Source organism: Denticeps clupeoides, chromosome 5 (assembly GCF_900700375.1).
Source record: "Denticeps clupeoides chromosome 5, fDenClu1.1, whole genome shotgun sequence".
In the NCBI taxonomy this organism is placed as follows: Eukaryota; Metazoa; Chordata; class Actinopteri; order Clupeiformes; family Denticipitidae; genus Denticeps; species Denticeps clupeoides.
Window position 1 is genome coordinate 2012976 of NC_041711.1, and position 19140 is coordinate 2032115.

The 19140-nt window shown below is 47.9% G+C and overlaps 2 protein-coding genes and 1 non-coding gene across 8 annotated transcripts in view; 2 read left to right on the top strand and 1 right to left on the bottom strand.

Annotated features, from left to right (window-relative positions):
• Nucleotides 1-7794, bottom strand: part of ptpn3 (protein tyrosine phosphatase non-receptor type 3) — an 8466-nt gene extending 672 nt beyond the window's left edge. Inside the window, exons 1-25 of one of the 2 annotated variants that reach the window (XM_028980614.1) lie at nt 7554-7794; nt 7308-7392; nt 6893-7006; nt 6744-6786; nt 6381-6459; nt 6233-6277; nt 6103-6155; nt 5915-6032; nt 4607-4694; nt 4356-4444; nt 3941-4004; nt 3738-3868; nt 3545-3664; nt 3362-3475; nt 2519-2594; nt 2352-2429; nt 2067-2123; nt 1798-1954; nt 1413-1576; nt 1222-1312; nt 1043-1107; nt 785-925; nt 524-652; nt 284-429; nt 61-196 (exon numbers count right to left, since the gene is read on the bottom strand). In XM_028980614.1, the coding sequence (XP_028836447.1) occupies nt 61-196; nt 284-429; nt 524-652; nt 785-925; nt 1043-1107; nt 1222-1312; nt 1413-1576; nt 1798-1954; nt 2067-2123; nt 2352-2429; nt 2519-2594; nt 3362-3475; nt 3545-3664; nt 3738-3868; nt 3941-4004; nt 4356-4444; nt 4607-4694; nt 5915-6032; nt 6103-6155; nt 6233-6277; nt 6381-6459; nt 6744-6786; nt 6893-7006; nt 7308-7376 (2367 nt within the window). In that variant the 5' untranslated portion in view covers nt 7377-7392; nt 7554-7794. Of the gene's footprint in view, nt 1-60; nt 197-283; nt 430-523; nt 653-784; nt 926-1042; nt 1108-1221; nt 1313-1412; nt 1577-1797; nt 1955-2066; nt 2124-2351; nt 2430-2518; nt 2595-3361; nt 3476-3544; nt 3665-3737; nt 3869-3940; nt 4005-4355; nt 4445-4606; nt 4695-5914; nt 6033-6102; nt 6156-6232; nt 6278-6380; nt 6460-6743; nt 6787-6892; nt 7007-7307; nt 7393-7553 lie in introns of those variants that run through there. The other variant, XM_028980615.1, reaches the window with a different exon arrangement.
• Nucleotides 7367-17592, top strand: sgk2b (serum/glucocorticoid regulated kinase 2b). Of its 5 annotated transcripts, none has more exons than XM_028980617.1 (13): nt 7367-7649; nt 12047-12120; nt 12361-12436; nt 12652-12700; nt 13321-13349; nt 13578-13635; nt 14115-14198; nt 14304-14435; nt 14925-15037; nt 15394-15613; nt 15816-15962; nt 16069-16158; nt 16883-17592. In XM_028980617.1, the coding sequence occupies exons 1-13, from the start codon at nt 7375-7377 to the stop codon at nt 17042-17044; spliced, it is 1509 nt and encodes a 502-aa protein (XP_028836450.1). In that variant the 5' UTR covers nt 7367-7374; the 3' UTR covers nt 17045-17592. The 5 variants fall into 5 exon arrangements, with proteins under 5 accessions (XP_028836450.1, XP_028836454.1, XP_028836451.1 ...); XM_028980618.1 differs by lacking the exon at nt 7367-7649 and adding an exon at nt 11545-11609; XM_028980620.1 differs by lacking the exon at nt 7367-7649 and adding an exon at nt 11694-11845.
• trnac-aca (transfer RNA cysteine (anticodon ACA)) lies at nt 8976-9048 on the top strand. The gene has a single exon. It is a non-coding gene; the product is annotated as a tRNA-Cys (tRNA).
• Nucleotides 17593-19140: the final 1548 nt, after the last annotated feature.

The window sequence follows — 19140 nt, forward strand, 5'->3', positions numbered from 1 at the left end:
GGCGAGCAGACCAGGGACAGCGTGGCTGCACTAAAGCGCTAATGGAGTTTGTGTACGTACCGAGGTTTGCACCATCATGGCACGCTGGTCCCTCAGTGATTGGATGATCTGTAGTGGACACACAGGCTCCTCCTTTTCCATGAGTGTGAGAGCGGTCTCCATGGTGATTAGAACACCCGTCCGGCCAATCCCGGCACTGCGTCAAGGTATGAATTCCAAAATGAGCTCGGATCAGACTTTACTTTGTACCATCTCAAAAGTGTGTGTGCGTGTGTCTGCTTACCTGCAGTGGACCATCAGCGGCTCCGCCCCTCTCATCAGGCTACGCACTGACTGGACAAAATCCAGGAAGTCAGAGGCGTCATCCGGGGGTCCGTGATCAGGCCAAGCCACATACTGCAGGTGAGTGAGACCGCGTCCCTCTCCTGTCTGAGGGCAGACAGACAGGCGGTTACCTAGCAACCTGGGGGGGCGTGTTCATAAACAATGACTGTTGGTGTTCGTGTGTGCGCATGCACCTTACCCGTGTGTTTGTCAGTGTTAGCTCTCGTCTGACATAAGTCAGGTTGCCCTCTTCCGAGTGGCAGCATACTTGCAGGTACCCATAATCCTTTGTTTCTGGGGTGTGTGGCCAGTACTGATGGCACTTTGTCTAAAGACCCAGAAAAAAAAAGGCTGACTGTGCTTCATTCTCACATCCTCCAACATGACTGCTGGTGCAGCGCTATGAGAGAGAGAGAGAGAGAGAGAGAGAGTGTGTGTGTGTGTGTGTTTGTGTACTCACGCGTCCTCGCTCGGTCAGTGTTGTCAGCATGATGATGTGTGCGACCTTCTGCTCCCACACACACCTCCAGAAATCTGTACAGGTGTGACCCAGTGGCCCTTGGGTTGCTATGTACCGCAACACACTTCCTGCTGGCTCAGTCTGTACACACACACACACACACACACACACACACACACACTCACTATCCAATATGTTTTGTGTGGGTTGAGCATTTTACAATCTCTATTTATGTGTATATTGTTTTGTCTAACTGGCCTTCACATGACTGGCATTGATGTAATCTTCATCCTCCTCATTTAGGACTACTCTGGTGGAGTCATCTTTAGTCCAAAAACAGAGAGAGAGAGAGAGAGAGAGAATAACCATGCTGATAATAGGAACATGCTGATAATGGTTTGGCCCCGCCCACACCACACCCACATCACGTAACTTACACGGCAACACATCTTTATATCGATTCTTCTCTATGTTCTCAGGCATCTTTGCACACATCAGCGACAGTCCTGGTTTCTTCCTGTAGAGTTTCTGAACATCAACACACAACATTATACCTGCACGCTCGCGCACACACACACACACACACACACACACACACACACACACACACACGCACAGGCCTTCTCACCTCAAACTGCAGTAGAAGTGTCCCTGTTGACACCCCCCTCTCCAGATGGGTCATGGACTCTTCCAGACTCTGTCCTGACAGCTGACTGGCTGGTAGGGGAACGTCCCCCAGCAGGGACAGATTAAAGTCAAACTTCAGGGAGGAAGCAGGACGCAAGAGGACGCCTGCAGAGAGCGTGCACAACACACACGTGCACTGAGCGTTTTCCCTCACAGAACACACATACACACTCTCTCTCTCACATGCGCGCACACACACCAGTTTAAACCCAGCCTCTGCTTGTCCTGTCAGCTGGCTGGTGTGTTTATGATTAGTAAGGTACGGGTGTGTGTATGTGTGTGTGTGTGTGTAGGGTGGGTGGGTTTGGGTGTGGGTGTGTGTTAACCTCTCCTCCGTAGCAGTAGTGTGAGCTGGTTAGTGTGTGTTTCTCGGCTGGCTTTGATGAACATGACAACTTGCTGGTGTGTGTGCTCTGAAACGTCCCTCCCATTCACCAACACCAACTCATCACCGACACACACCGCAGGAGTACACTGTGCTGCCTACAACACACACACACACACAATAAACACAAACATGTGACACACATGGACAGGGAAGAAAAAGGATACAATATGGACTAAACACACACACACACACACACACACACATTACCGGAGAGTCAGGGTGAACATGGGAAATGACTAATGGCGTCTTCTGATCTGAACCCCCCTGCAACACAACCAAATTACTACCATGCTAATAAATACACACACACACACACACACACACACACACACGCACCTACACATGTGGCATGTAATTGCCATTTTGAGGACATATACATACAAATATTAACTTTTACTAACTATCATAATAAGCAGCATCCTCATCATTACAAATATTATGAATATCCATTATCACTTGTGAAGCGTCATTATCACACACGCACACACTTACTTTCACATTGAAGCCGAACTTTCCATCTGAATCTGGGCTGAATTTCACCAACAGCAGATCGCCATCTATTGTTACACTCTGAACAAATCAGACACACACATGACTCCAAAACTAAACGGTCCCAGCGTTACAGGACGTCTCAGGTTATCCCATCCCTACAGACTGACCTTGTCACCGGTCGACTCATTTCCTGCCATGTCATCAGCGTGTGACACGTTGGTCTTGCCATCATCCAGAGATTTCCTGCAGTGTGACAGTGTTTACATGACACATTGTCTGGACGCTGGCATTTCGCAAAGATGACAGAGAGATCCCTGCAAAATCTGAACTCTTTTAGCAGTTTAGCAATATAAAATATTTACAGCATTTACCAGACGCCCTTGTCCAGAGCGACTTACAATCAGCAGGGACAGTCCCCCCCTGGACACACTCAGGGTTAAGTGTCTTGCTCAGGGACACAATGGTAGTAAGTGGGGTTTGAACCTGGGTCTTCAGGTTCACAGGCAAAAAACACGCATGGCCATAAATCTGAACTTTCTGATGTACAGTACAGGCCAAAAGTTTGGACACACCTTCTCATTCAATGTGTTTTCTTTATCTTCATGACCATTTACGTTGGTAGATTCTCACTGAAGGCATCAAAACTATGAATGAACACATGTGGAGTTATGGACTTAACAAAAATATGTGAAATAAGTGAAAACATGTTTTATATTCTAGTTTCTTTGCTCTGATTCCTGCTTTGCACACTCTTGGCATTCTCTCGATGAGCTTCAAGAGGTCGTCACCTGAAATGCTTCTCCAACAGTCTTGAAGGAGTTCCCAGAGGTGTTTAGCACTTGTTGATCCAGCTCACCCCAAACCATCTGGACTGGGTTCAGGTCCGGTGACTGTGGAGGTCAGGTCTCCACTTTTTGTTAAGTACAGAACTCCACATGTGTTCATTCATAGTTTTGATGCCTTCTGTGTGTCCAAACTTTTGGAATGTACTGTATGTGTTACATGTATACCTGTAGGTATAGAAAACCTCTTCCGACTCGGTCCCATCACTCATTTCATTGACCAGATTGTCCACAGAGGAGGGTCGTGGCTTGTGGACATCCTGTCTCAATCGAGTACTTCGCCTGAAAGTATAAAAAACAATAATAATCCAGCACATGAGGGTGTGTGTGTCCTTGAGGTGTGTGTCGTACCAGTTGGGTGTGTTGGGTGGTGATCGGGACGGGAGACTCCTGGTCTCCAGGTGTTCTGTAGAAACAGACTTCACTGCAGATTCCCACAGCTTCCCTCCGACCAGCTTACGATACAAAGGCCTGAAGCAAACACACCTTTTCATTAACTGTGCTTGGTGTGTGTGTGTGTGTGTGTGTGTGTGTGTGTGTGTACCTGTTCGTGGGGGATGCTGGGGTATTCTTGCGCAGGTAGAAGCTATGATGGTCAACGCAGGACTTCCAGAGGTTCTTACAGCTACGAGAACTCAGCGTGTTCACAGCAACTACCTGCTCCCCTTCCTCTCCCTAACAACACAATCACATCAACTCATATGCCGCACGCCGCCATTTATACAGAAGACACACTTTCATACATACATGTTTCCGCCTGACGTGAATGGAGAGAGTTTTGTTTTTGAATGAAATTTTGACAATGTTGATCCTGGAGGAGAAGAAAAAAACAGATCAGATCACATACAATACCGATCAAAAGTTTTAGCCAGTGGTGAAATTAATTAAACATCTTAACACCAGCAACTCTGAGACTAAAACACACAAATTATACTGAATAAAATGTGAACGTGGTAATAATGTTGACGTGTAGAGATGGTGGTAGAAGAACTGGGTGTCGGTCTCTCCCAACTCCCAACTCAAAATAATGAACGATCTCCTACAAGCGAAAGCCTACAGACGGAGAACAGCATTGTACTCTTTCTCTACACACATCACGTCGTTTTCTTTACTTTCATTAAAAACGTTCACCAACAAATGCTTTAGAGGAATCAATATTTACCACGGGAAGAAATTGGTGCAAATCAGATTACAGAACAAAGCCACGCCTCCTGAAGCGATCCCGACGGACAGAGCAGACTTCCCAACATCCTGAGGGGGGGGCGGAGTTACACATACACACTGAATCAGTACGGCAACACATGGTGCTGCATTAACTCCATTACCGCCGGGTGTTCTTTTCTAGGACTTTTTATTTCCAGCTGAACAAGCATGGATCACAACACAGAAAACGCGAGACGCTGACTGTGTTACCTTAGCAACATGTAGCTCCACCCCATAGAGCTCCAGAGTCCGGGCCGTGTTCAGGAAACAGAGTTCAGCTTCACACTTCGAGAGACCCCTGCACACAATGAATGAAAGATTCGGGCTGTCAATTCACGTTTTCATTACTCTACACTCAAACACTCAATGGTCACTCCTCGCTCGCTTTAAACCCAACTGGCTGGCTGATGCATTCGTCTGTAGGACATCTGCATAAATAGAATTTCTGCCAGCGTGGCTCTGGTCAATGAAACTTATGATGAAATGTGTCACACAAACCTTTTTAGAAGTGATGGAAATGAGATGGTGGCGAATTCAAACGAGAGTAAAAGTGGTTCACAAAACAACGCCACTAATAAATAATACAGAGATGAGACGATATTTTCCCATCTGGTTGTACAGACGACGTCACTTCCTTAATACGCCAGGATACTTGTGATGGTTTAGCAGATGTCTGGCAGAAAATGGCGAAGTGATCTTTGGACACACTTTCTTTATAATGAAGCGGACAAAAAAACAACAGAACGTGGGTCGAGAAACACTGAACAACTCCGCGCGTATTTCGTGTCTGGAATGATGTCGAGTATTCTTGCGTCTATAAAGTGGCAATAACATAATAATAAGATAACCTTGTTTTAATTGTGAAATGGGTTTGACTAAAAGAAAATGTTGTTTTATACAATTGTGTTACTAAATTTGTTACCTTCCCTTTGATACATCCTGACCAAGTATATCCAAATTCAACCACCATTTGTTCAATTGGCACAGTAGTCAAAGGTATTTAAATGGGACCAACTCACCAGGTGTTTAAATGGGACCAACTTATGGGGTACATGCCATCCAAAGGAACTGCACTGCTACAGCCTAGTGGGTAACACACTCGCCTATGAACCAGAAGACCCAGGTTCAAACCCCACTTACTACCATCGTGTCCCTGAGCAAGACACTTAACCCTGAGTTGCTCCAGGGGGGGACTGTCCCTGTAACTACTGATTGTAAGTCGTTCTGGATAAGGGTGTCTGATAAATGCTGTAAATGTAAATGTAATTTTCTTTGACTAAAACTAGACTAAAGTGCTCAGACTTTCAGTTGACTGAAACTTGACTAGACTAAAATGAGCGTGGACATGACTAATAAAAACTAAAATTTAGACAGGCCGGCAAAAACAACTTGAAGCAATGGACCCACAATTCCACCCGATCAAAGTGGACAGGAAGTGCGTACGTAACACACTTGTCTCTGTAACGGATCCATCTGAGGAGGAGGAGGAGGAAGAGCGGAGAACGAGGAAGTCTGTACCTGTGCTGCGGGTGCAGCGCCTCGACTTTAGACAGGAAGTCCACATTCTGTTCAGGCAGGAAACGGGCGTTGCTGAGGTAACCAGGTGGACTCCCTGAGGTGTAGTCCCCCTGCTCCGCTGTCAATCATGACAGATTTTAATACGGAGAATCTGCATCTGTGCATGCGTGTGTGTTATAGATACTCACACTGGACAGCATACGAAGCTAAAACCACAGCGGAGCTGAGTGGACACTTCAGCCTGGAGATCAGAGAAGATATTAGAACAGAGACACACACACACACACACACACACACACTCTAATGTTGCATATTTACCTGCCTTCCTGAATGTCTGTCTTAATCTGTAGAAAGTAGAAATGCCTGGAAAAGTAGAAGAGCCTCAGCAACACATATAAAGAAACTCTCTCTCTCTCTCTCTCTCTCTCTCTCCCAAACACACACACACTCGCACGCTCTTGCTCACCTCGTTTGCTCATGTTGAAGGGAGTTCGGGTCAGAGATGAAAAACCGAACTCTGAAGACTAAGAAGAACGGAGAAGAGCCTGGGAGACGGACACACGCGTCCAAACGGAATTTAATTTTTTCAATATTTGAGGGAGTTGCAGAAACACACGTAACACTAGTAATCAATCAAGAGGATTTCATGTTTACATATTCGAATCAACTACGTCACCAAAAAGGTGGGTGGTGATATAAATATTTTCAGATCTTATCATACTGTTACTTTGTAGTTGCTGTGCGGACAATGAGGATAAAAATAAGTGATGATAAATCAGCATGATTCAGATGACTAATACGTTTAATATTCTGCTCAGAATGAGCTCACCTTTCAGCTGCTTCTTCAGGGGTTTCTTAAGATCCAGCCACCTCTGTCACACACACACACATTCCTCACTTTTTACCACAGACACACACAGCAGATAGGCCAGGCCATTTATATGTTATCTATTAAAACACACACACACACAGACTGACCGGTGAGGTCTCTCGAAGTGTGTTTTCAGAGATGAGGAGCCCGTAGTACTGTGACTCCTGCACAGCCAGCTGGGCACAGACCAGTGCAAACAACACGCACCCATCATGCTGCTTCTGCGGGGACAACACACACACACACACACACACACAGACAATCAGAGGACGGACTCTCCTGCAGGTCTACAGTTCCAGCAGAGGGGCGATGTCCACAATCGTAGCAGCTCCATTCCTCCAGAGGACCAGGACAACCGGACCCCTTTTCATGTGGCTACAGGTTCAAGGTTCACTGGACCGAAGCCACATCGGGCCACTAGGGGGCGGCCAATTACTTTCAGTTTCTGTCAGAGGTGCAGCCCTCTGTGCTGGACTGGCCTGTGTGTGTGGGTGTGGGTGTGTGTGTGTGTGTCGAACTCACACTGATCGTGAAGGTTTGGGTGTTGCCATCGGGAAAGAGAACCAGGCACAGCAGGTCCGCAGCAGACATGACCTCAAAATCTCACCTGAGCAGGAGAGAAATAACACACACACACACACACACACACACACACACACACACACACACACACACACCAGGACAGACACACGAGACGAGACGGCGCATTAATTACTTTCCACCAATCTTCACGGACACACACACACACACACACTTATATAAACACACTTTTCAGTCCAGGTCCAGGTCTCCCACTCCGGGTGGAACCGGGCGGCTGCGGAAGTGCCTCTCCCCGGTGGGCGTCGCCAGGTCGCGGCCGGACAGGTGAGATTATCTCCGGGACGGAGCCCCGAACTCCATACTGACACTCGGGCGGAGGTGGCCAGAAATCCGGAAGTCGGGATTCCTGAGCGGAACTTCTGACTCTCCGCCTCCCGCGCGCCGCTTCTGCCTCGTGACCGCGCGCGTTCGCCGACGTCGTCGCCATGGCGACGCTGGACCGGAACACGTCACGCTTCTACCTGGCCGCGGTCACGTGATTATCTTACTCTACTGCTACTTCACCCCGTATCCATCTAACAGGTTTTTTCTTTATTGGAATTAGAGCATGAGCAATAACAATATTCTCAAGAGGTTGCAAAAGAAAACAGCTCAAACAATCTCCCAATGTAGACCCCAATAAAAATAAAGAAATAAATAGAAAAATACTAACAACAAAAAAAAACAAAACCAAACACAAATGAAAAACTACATATACATACATACAGATACTACACACAAAAAACAGCCTACAATCGGCCCCACAAATCAACCTATAGAACAACAAATAAAACCACCACTGCAGAGCTCCACCGAGACATGAACTGTATCACCCAGGAACGGAAGGGAAATTCTTACTCTTAACCAGATCAAGTAAAGGACCCCAGATCTTTTTTAATGTCTTAACTGAACCCCTAAGTGAAAGTCCTTTCCAGTTTAATGAGAATATTAGAGAATAGAGAAAATTTAGAGAATATGTCGTATCCTGTGAATTCAGAGGATTTCCAGTTTGTCGTAATTAATGGAAACCGAATGAGAATTGCTGGTGTCTTCTCCTTGTAAGTCGCTTTGGATAAAAGTAAAGTAATTTTCTCGCCAGTAAGGTAGAAAAGGCCAGCACATCCCTTTACTTTACTTTACTTTATTTTGCAGACGCTTTTATCCAAAGCGACTTACAGGAGGAAGACACCAGCAATTCTCGTTTGATTTCTATAGATTTTGAGTTTACAAAAACTAAGAGCCCTGATGAGGCCTAACCTGTCAGCAAAGAACATGCTCGGTGATTGTTAAGTGCCAGACGAAGAAATTTTTTTTATAATTTATTTTGTGCAGTGTGTATGCATGTGTTATATTTGTCTGAAATACTTTTTGAATAAGTGGGTTTTTAACTGCATCTTAAAGGTGGTGGTAGTCTCGGCTAGTCGAATTCTGACAACATGTCAGATATCTCAGTCCAGCACTGGTGTAAAGAAGGGCAAAGCCAGAACATATGAATGACATTCCATCTAACAGTTTTAACCAGTTTTTAAACCAAGATATTCCTGCATACCACCGACAGGCAGGGCAGGTTGCGCACGTGAGCCGGACACGCCAGTGGTGGCAATGGTGGCAGGGCCAGTGGTGCAATGGATAACGCGTCTGACTACAGATCAGAAGATTCTAGGTTCGACTCCTGGCTGGCTCGTGCAATTGTGTTCTTTTGGGGCAGTGGTGGCCTAGCGGTTAAGGAAGCGGCCCCGTAATCAGAAGGTTGCCGGTTCGAATCCCGATCTGCCAAGGTGCCAATGAGGTGCCACTGAGCAAAGCACCGTCCCCACACACTGCTCCCCGGGCGCCTGTCATGGCTGCCCACTGCTCACTCAGGGTGATGGGTTAAATGCAGAGGACAAATTTCACTGTGTGCACCGTGTGCTGTGCTGCTGTGTATCACATGTGACAATCACTTCACTTCACTTTGACACTTTTTGACCCTCATTGGCCGCCAATTGTTGACCATTTTGTTTCGCGTGATTGGACGTGGTTTTCTGCGGCCCTTGTTAGTGGTAGAGCTGTAACACTCGGATCCGTTTTAGGATCCGACTCCGTCCGAGTCACTCAGTAAACCGATCCGGGTGCGTGGGTCACTTCAGTCAGTATTTCCGGCCAGAGGAACCGCCGTATCCACTGACTCGACCCGCAGCGCTAACCCGGATCTCTGAACGATTCCGATTCGGTTACATTTCCGGCCAGAGGAACCGCCGGATCCACTGACTCGTGTTAGGAGTGCTTTGGGTCGCCACATTTGAACAATTAGAAGATGTTTTTATGTGACGGAGTTCACAATTTATGTGTAGTTAGGACTCAAAGGATTCAGTTCAATTGAGACCTCAGATTCGTGACTCATTATTTCATGGATCCAGGTGAGTCGGGAATCATTACTTAGTAGTCCCGGTGTAGCCCCAGAGAAACAAGACTTCGGTTATTTCTTTATAGAATGAGAATAAAGGTGATGGAGGACGGGATTCTCTTGCAGTGGGACGGTTTCAGTTTCTTAGGTCAGATTATAAGCAGAAATCCTGGCAGCTTCTATTTCGTCACTCTGGCCAGTAAGCTGCACTTGGATGATCCATGTAGGCTTGTCACGATACTGAAATTTCAAACTTAAAACCGATACTAAAGATGATATTACAGGGGGGGAAACCAGACACAGGAACTTCTTAATATTTATTTTAATAAATAATATTTCAGAACACCACTAATATATATACACTGCTTAATATTAATAATGATATTAATAATAATCGTAATATAATATTAATATACTAATATATTATTAGTATTAAATAATATTAAAACTGTTCTTAGTTTAATGTGCTGACAGCAATATCACACAAAAATTATCGATGGAAATAAAAAAATTATCAACCCATGGAGATCTAGATTTGAAGTCACACTCAAAATTATAGTGGAAATCCCACTACAGGCTGATCCAGCTTTGAGGTAATGTCCTTAAAACAAGTCAAAATGAGGCTCAGTAGTGTGTGTGGCCTCCACGTGCCTGTATGACCCTACAATGCCTGGTCATGCTCCTGATGAGGTGGCGGATGGTCTCCTGAGGGATCTCCTCCCAGACCTGGACTAGTCTGTGGTGCACCGAGACATGATGTCCCAGATGTGCTCAGTTGGATTCCGGTCTGGGGAACGGGAGGTTCAGTCCATAGCCTTCGTCTTGCAGGAACTGTTGCAACACTCCAGCCACATGAGGTCTAGCATCGTCTTGCATTAGGAGAAACCAGGGCCAACTGCACCAGCATATGGTTTCAAAAGGGGTCTGAGGAGCTCATCTGGGTACCTAATCTGGGCGAGCACATGGGGGGCCCCCTAAAGAAATGGCACTCCATTACTGACCCCAATCTTGGTGTTCTGTAAGCACAACCCCCACCTCTGGACGTCGGGCCCCCATACCACCCTCACGGAGTCTCTTTCTGACCGTTTGAGCAGACACATGCACATTTGTGCTCCTCCTCTTCCTCCTTGCACAAAGGCGGAGGTACCGGTACTGCTGCCGGGTCGTTGCCCTCCTACGGCCTGTTCCACGTCTCCAGATGTACTGGCCTGTCTCCTGGTAGTGTCTCCATGCTCTGGACATAACGCTGATGCACAACAAACCTCGTCACAGCTTTTTTATTATTGAGCAAAGCTAAAGAAAAGCACTCCTCACTTCTCATGCCGCAGAAGTGAAAAATGTATGAGCTAGATATATAACTGTATATACAGAGATGTAATCGGGCCTGAAACGTAAGGCCCAACCCAGGCCTAAACCTTTGGTATCGATTTTGCAACCATGCTTTGTGTATGCTCTGGACACGTGCTTGGCCAGCATTGCTGTCAGTTTCTATTGAAGGTGTACAAGATGTTCTTGGTATAATTTAACCACCCGATTCAGTCCAGGACAGGCGGAGACGAACCTCCTGACCCGCCCAGCTCCGTTAAGAAGAAGAGCGCCGGCCTTTCCGCACCATGGCACGGCCCATTTAACTGACCAGTGAAGACGAGCGTTTCAGGGGACGCGCAAAGCAAGAGAAGGGGCCGTCGGTGTCGTTTTCCTGACACTAATCAGGGCGCTGACTGTTCTTTAACCCCGACAGTCAAATATAGAGAAGTGCTGCGATCTCTGCCCCTTTCCCATCATCCTCCAGTCCTCCAGCTCCTGTCTCTCTCTCTAGTTGTCTCCTGTTTTCTTGTTTGGACATCTGCTTATGAAATGTAGGTGTGCTTATGATGAATAGCTGCGCGTGTGTGTTTGCGTTGTAACGCGATCCTGTCCGTGCTGACAGACAGGCATGCTTGTTACATAACCCGCGCACGTCGGAATAACCGCCCTGCGCCCGTTAGCACCGCAGTCGCTACAGTAACGGAGCGTGTCGGAGCAGGCCGGAACCCGAGGCACCGACTCCAGCGCGGCACGGGCGTGAGAGGCGTCTGCATTACGTGTCAGATGTGTGAGCTGAAGGCTGCTGGGAGATTTACAAGAAGAATTGGTTGCATTTGCATGAATAATATATTGAAATGATGCACATATGAGTGTTTTTTTGTTGTTGTTGTTCGGTGGCCGTGTGACGGGGAGCGGAGCCCCTTCCAGGAACCCGGTCCTGTTCCCTGCCCGGCACGTTCTAATCATGTCGCTGTTGACGTGGTTTCAGGCCCCGTCAGCAGAGGAGGATGAGGCGCGGCACGACCTACGCCAGGCTGAAGCGGCTCATGTCCCACCTTTCTGGTGAGCCGTTAACCGGTTAAGCACACTAACCCAGCTGTCTCAGAGCTTCATTAGGGCCATGTGTAGGTGCATGAACTGCGACCTTTGACCTGTAAGTTTGTTGTATCCATCATAATGTCTGTTTGTACAGTGACCAGAGTTTGAATCTTTTTTTTTGGATTTCAGGGTACTATAAAACGAATGTAGTAGACGATGACACGCACACGGTTACGTATTTTGTTGGCATGCGATGTGTTGCAGCCGTGATGAGGGACAGGAAGGCGGACGCGAGCGACTTCGTGCTGAAGCTGCTGTCCGGCTCTCCAGCGTATCCGCGGTGAGCGCCGATGGCTGTCTCCACGGCGATCTGGTGACACCCTTTGTGGTATTCGCTGTAAACAGGACTCCAGTTCCAGGAGCCTCCGGGACGGCGCGGCCGAACGATTCCGTTTCTGTTTCCTAATAGTAACGTTGCATACTTGGTGATGGATTGTGGCGATTGTGCAGCTGGTGTGTGTTTGTGTAACAGCGTGTCTCCTTTGTTCTCTCCAGCGTCGACTCGGAGGAGTTTGAGGAGACGCAGAGTCAAGCATCAGCTGCGGTATGTTGTCTCGCTCATAAAAGCGCTTTTCACGTCCACTACATCCTGCTGCATTCTGCTGCAATGTTTACGTTTGTGGATATGAAACTGTACAGTTTTCCTGGGACATACGACACACTGACATGACAGTTCATGTCTTCTGTAGTTCAGGAAATAAACAGGTAGAAACAGGAAGTGATTAGTTATGGATGTTGGAAGGAGGAACTGGCCAGACTTTTCAGTTGGTGTGCACTGATTGTAGGCATGATTGACAGCTGTCACGCCCCGCACTGGGCGCTTTAAGCCCCCTCTTTATCTGTAAAAAAAAAAATACATGCGAGGAACACCCACTCATTTAAAGCCCCACCCCCCATGCAGGTTCTGCGAGGTTGTCAGTCAGTCCATATTGTACGATTTAATTGTACGTGACATTATTGTATGGTACAAGATTTTTTTTCCTTCAATGCATGGGTGGATGGGGGGGGCGCTTAATACTGAAAGGAGGGGCACTAGACCAGTGGTTCATCAACACAAAACCCATTTTTTCCATTTACTGCTGGTCAGCATTAAAATGGATTCGGTTAAAAGCGGGTTAAATACCAGACGCTGGGTCCTAACGCACCTCTCTGCTTTCCACCCAGGCCTGGAACAGGAAGTTCCCGCGGCGGAAGTGAGCGACGTTCAGTCACAACGGAGAACCTCTCCTGACCGGCACTTCTGTTCGAGGTGTAGCGCAGGTTCATGCCGGAACGGCGGACAGGGCCACCGATGTGATCTCGCTATTTAACCTGTGCTACACCTCTGTAGCCTGATGAGGATGAGTTTCTGATGAATAGAATTAATTCCAAACACGCAGACACGTACGTATCGTCTCATGTATCGCTTGTATTGATTTCAGGGTGGAGGCTGCACATTTTGATTACCTGAAGGTGATCGGCAAGGGGAGTTTTGGGAAGGTAAGACTTTATTAGTCTGTCTGTATCTCTGGCTGGCTGGCTGCTGAAGTGGTGGCCTAGCGGTTAAGGAAGTGCTAAGTCACTGTAAAAATACTAAGACCCAATTATTATACCAGTATATAGACAACTTAATACAAGAACTGGAAGTCCTCTTGTAAGCAACAACTATCAGTGTTTTTTTGTTTTTCATATTAAGCTATGTTTCTTCATTGAATGGTTTTGCTGTTTTTTTTTTGTTGTTGTTTTTGTTTTATTTTTTTTAAATTTTATTTATTTACTTTAAATTTCTTGTTGTGGTGATATTGCTTGTAATATTTTGTACTATTTGTGCTCAGTTTATAATGTTCTGAAGACATTCCTTAATATGTGAAATGTGCCTTGTATTTTGTAACACTAAATAAAAGGTTAATTTGAAAAAAAAAAAAAAAAAAAAAAAAAAACATTTCACACTGCTTGACCGATTATGGCGCCCCCTACAGGTACTACTGGCCAGACACAAGGAGACTGATGTCCATTACGCTGTGAAGGTCCTACAGAAATCCACCATTCAAAACACAAAACAGGTCGGGGTGTGTGAGGAAGTGCTGACCGTGTAGGTTTCAGCCTGTGTGTGTGTGTGTGTGTGTGTGTGTGTGTGTGCGCTCATCGAATGACTCTGTGCCTTGCAGCAAGGCCAAGTGATGTGCGAGCGCAGCGTTCTGCTGCAGACGCTTGACCACCCGTTCCTGGTCAGGCTCCACTACAGCTTCCAGACCAGCGAGAAGCTGTACTTTGTGCTGGACTATGCTAGCGGTGGAGAGGTGGGTGGGAGTGGTGGGTGCGTGAGAGGAGCCTAGTAGCCTTGTGGGTGAGACCCTCGCGTACGAGACCCAGGTTCAAACCCCACTTACAAACCCCACGTTAACCCCGAGTGGCCCTGTAACTACTGGTAAGATGCTCTGGGCATCTGATTAATACCATAAATGTTATTGTGAATTACATGGGTGACATTTTGGGGCAAAACTGAGATAAATGTATCAAATGAAATGTCCCAATCAGCTCTTTGTACTGGCAAAAGTATATGAATCAATTCGTAATAATTTTAGAGTTATTAAATAAAAAAACAAAACAATACTAAAACAGAGAAGCGGTTGGTACTTGTGATTATTCTTAGAGGGAAAAAAAGGTTTGTCATCAATAAGACTTTGCAACGTCAAATTCTGCCCTTGGTTGCACCGACGATCTCAGAGTGTGAGTGTGAGTGTGGCTCTTGTGTATTTTTCGTAATGTGCGTAATTGTGTGCTTGTAGCTATTCTATCACCTCCAAAGGGAACGTGTATTTCTGGAACCCAGAGCTCGTTTCTACGCTGCCGAAATAGCCAGTGCTCTGGGATACCTGCACACCCTCCGTATCATCTACAGGTACGTCTCATCTCCGCACACGCCCGTTCATTTTTACACCAGTTGGGACCCAAACAAGCACACTGTATAAAAAGACACAGAAATCTGTCTTACTGCCCGACGTTAAATCGGACACAATTCTTTCCGGTTTTAGGCCACGTTGGAATAACGAGTCAGAAATGTATTTTACATTTACGTTTAGCATTGCCTTCACAACAGTTTGCTGGAATTTTGGCCTGGAACTGGTGTAACTGAGTCAGCCATCACACACATATTTTCAGCACTGGCCAATCTTAGCCCTCCGAGAGCAGGAAAAGGTTCGTGTTTCGCTCGTATTTCCAGTACACACTTCTCCTCACGGCTGTTCTACACTGCAGGGATCTGAAGCTGGAGAACGTGCTGCTAGACAGGCAGGGGCATGTGCTGCTGACGGACTTCGGCTTGTGTAAGGAAGGGGTGGGGGCGACCGGTCATACCGGAACGTTCTGCGGAACTCCGGAGTATTTGCCCCCCGAGGTTCTACAGCAGCGTGAATACGGCCCGGCGGTCGACTGGTGGGGCCTCGGTGTGGTGCTGCACGAGATGCTCTATGGACTGGTACACAAACACACACACACCTTGTCCTACACACAACACAACATTAGGATGACATTCTCCATATCTCAGCTGTTCTGTAAGAACCACATCTGATCCATGAAAGCAACACCTTACAATTGACATTTTTTAACGGTTGTAATGATAGGGCTGATCTCACAGCCACCAGAAGTATGCCTACTGAATATCCTTTCCTCCTGTCCAGCCGCCGTTCTACAGCGAGCATCGTTCCGAGATGATGAGGAACATCTTACAGCAGCCGCTGAGCCTGGGGTCTGGCGTCTCCAAACGTGCCAGAGACCTGCTGAGCAGGCTCCTGCAGAAAGAGCCGGAAAAAAGACTGCACAAGCTGGTACACGCAGGCACAACATGAATGTTACAATATCAACATCTGTCTCTGTACACCCATATTTGTTACTGCGACTATATTTAAATGAATAATTCCTTCCTTTTTGTAGTCGGAGTTAGAATGCCACTCATTCTTCTCACCCATAAAGTGGGTGGAGCTTCTAGCAAAGAAGGTCCCACCTCCTTTCACACCTGCGCAGGTGAGCCTGAAGCAGCCTGTTTTGGTGGGTGGGTATGACGTGTTTGTGAGGAATGGGAGCACATGCTTAGGGAGCTAGCATTCTTTCACACACACACACACACACACACACACACACGCACACACACACTTTAAACTTTGGTGTGTTTTATTTCTGCACAATATCATGCATTTTGTGTAAATAATCCACTAGCACGATCTAATTTTTCCCCAACACCCCCGGAAAATTACGCCTATGCTAGTAATGACTATTTTCTCGGGTGTCCCCATAGATGTAAACCAATGGAGTGTCCCAGCACCACAACAGTCACATGACCAGACCTTATCAATCAAATGCTGAAACACAATGGCATATATACACATGGAGCACGTTAGGGCTGTCAATCATTTAAAAACTAAATACTCACACATTTTGCAAACATTTTCACAACACTTTTTGTTCACTGCTGGTGACATCATGCGTCACTAAAGTGAATTATGGGTCCGTGCCAGCCAGTCAAATCCATCAATGCAAATGTCCTGTTTATGATTTACAGTAATATTTATATTCCGAAGTGTTTATGTTGGTTGCTGCTCCTGTGCTCCCTGCATGGCAGGCACGCCCTCCCTCACACACACCTCCCTCAACCGTGTACAGTAAACAAAATATTTAAAATTAAATCACAGTGATAGCCCTGTCCAGTTGAGGGATTCGTTTTCTGAAATGTCTCTGTCTGTCTCTCCAGCAAACCTGCCCTGGTGACCTGGTGAACTTTGACCCCGAGTTTACTGAGCTGCCCGTCCCTCTCTCACTTGGTGTGTGTGGGGAGGCCGACCTGACGTTCTCTGGCTTCAGCTACACCTGTGACAACGCTGCAGTCGTGTCACCTCAACACGGCAAGAACTGAGCAAGAACATTCCCACACTGTTTAAACGGAACCAGCAAGCTGTTTACTTCCAGTGACTCCAAACGAGTCCTACCTCAAACCTCTCCACAACGTTCTGACAACCATACTGACGCAGTTTACAACCCGAGGAATGAGCTCCTGGGGCCAAGCACTTAACAGTGGAGTGTGTTGACACACACACACACACACACACACACACACACACATTACACAGGGTGTCGGCTAGTTCAGGGAGTTTTGTGCTGCAGCCTTGTTCTCATGGTCTGACGATGCCACCTGGTGGCGGCCCAGTAGCATCACACTTCCTGGGCAACCACACACACACACACCTCATGCTGCACAGTAACTCAGCGGTGGCATCATGATTGCATGGGCACTGTTCCCCGTTCGCGGGGAGTAAAGGGGCGACAGGAGATTCTCTGACTGGCTCACAAAATAAAAGACCACGCTGAAGTAGCTCCTTAAATGCCGCTCAGCAGGCCGCAGCACCAGTATTGTGTAGTTCAGCAAGGCTTGCAGCCAGGAAATAAAGAACGTTTTAAAATCTGTGTATGGTGATTTTCTCTGCTCAGCTATTAGAAGTGTTACTTGTCTGACCCAACACTGTTTTCAATGGAAAGCCGGTGGAGAGAGGTGAGAAGAGGCGGGAAGATGAGGATGAGGCGGGCTGCCACATTTTGGACCATCTGGAGTGGTTTTGTCTCGGGGAGAGGAAGGGAGAAACCTTGTGAAGGAGTGAGTGAGAGGGTGGTCATGGGACAAAGTAGCTAATGATTTCTCCTAGAGAAACAGTCCAACAAGTGTAGTGGCAAAGTCGGTAAAAAAATAAATAAAACTGTCCACGTGAAAGTTAAGTGATTGTAAAGTGCAGCACACAGTGACACGTGTCCTCTGTACTTAACCATCACCCTTGGTGACAGTGGGCACCATGACAGGCGCCCGGGGAGCAGCGTGTGGGGATTCGAACCCGCAACCTTATGACTATGGGTCTGCTTCCTTACCCGCTAGGCCACCGCTGTGGTGACCCTCTGGTACATTTCAACTCTGGTACGTCTCGTCGGCAGCTCAATGACAGGAGCCAGGATCTAGAGCAACTCGCAGAGAGACAGATTAAACTCGGGTGGTCTATCTAGGACAGCCTGGACGTGAGATGTTATTGAATGCTGGGCTGAAAAGACGTCTGTTTAGCCTCGATTTGGTGGTAGTAGCCTAGTGGGTAACACACTCGCCTATGAACCAGAAAACCCAGGTTCGAACCCCACTTACTACCATCGTGTCCCTGAACAAGACACTTAACCCTGAGTGTCTCCAGGGGGGGGACTGTCCCTGTAACTACTGACTGTAAGTCGCTCTGGATAAGGGCGTCTGGTAAATGATTTAAATTTGGACACTGTACAGGGGTTCGAACATTAGCAGGGGAGCTCTGGTTGTGTCCATTCTCGGTCCCAGTAAGAGCCCGGACTCCTGTGAGCGTTAACAAGCCGATCCAAGGTCCGATAATTGAGCGCGGCGCGCGGGATGGGGGTCACGCCGCGCGGGATGGGGGTCACGCCGCGCGGGATGGGGGTCACGCCGCGCGGGATGGGGGTCACGCCGCGGTCACGGCGAAGTTGGTGGCGCGCATGCGCGGAGCGTCCCCAGCTCCGGACCCGAGTTGCGCGCGTCGCGGCGAGTTCGGCCGCGGGGTCCCCGTCGCCCCGATCGGTTCTCCGCGGATGTCGAGGGCGGCGCAGTTCGTGCGGAAGACGGCGCCGCGCAGGTGGGTTTTCTCCCCCCGCGGCGACGAGTCGGGCCGGGCTTCATTCTCCACTTCGCCCGCTAGCCCGTTAGCCACCGGGCGGAGCACGGGTTCCGGGAACTTCGGTCCCGGGCCGCAGGCGGCGGAGTTGGTGCAGTTCGGAGCGGTCCCGTCTCCGGCCTCTTCCTCCTCCTCCTCCTCCTCGCCGCCATCTTGTTTGGGGGTGAGCGGCGACGCTCGCGCTCCGACACACTTTTTACTCTCTGGCGGAGGACAGCGGAGCGTCGGCGCCGGGCCGCCGGGTCCAACTCGAACCGGGTCGGTACCGGGCGCGGGCCGGGGCGCGCGAAACTCCGCC

What these genes read in the sequence shown, in the direction of transcription:
- sgk2b (XM_028980617.1), top strand. Translation starts at nt 7,375, where the DNA reads ATGACCTCAAAATCTCACCTGAGCAGGAGAGAAATAACACACACACAC. An exon ending in GCCAGGTCGCGGCCGGACAG is followed by an intron (nt 7,650 to 12,046) that starts GTGAGATTATCT and finishes ACGTGGTTTCAG; the next exon opens with GCCCCGTCAGCAGAGGAGGA. An exon ending in GCAAGGGGAGTTTTGGGAAG is followed by an intron (nt 13,636 to 14,114) that starts GTAAGACTTTAT and finishes CGCCCCCTACAG; the next exon opens with GTACTACTGGCCAGACACAA.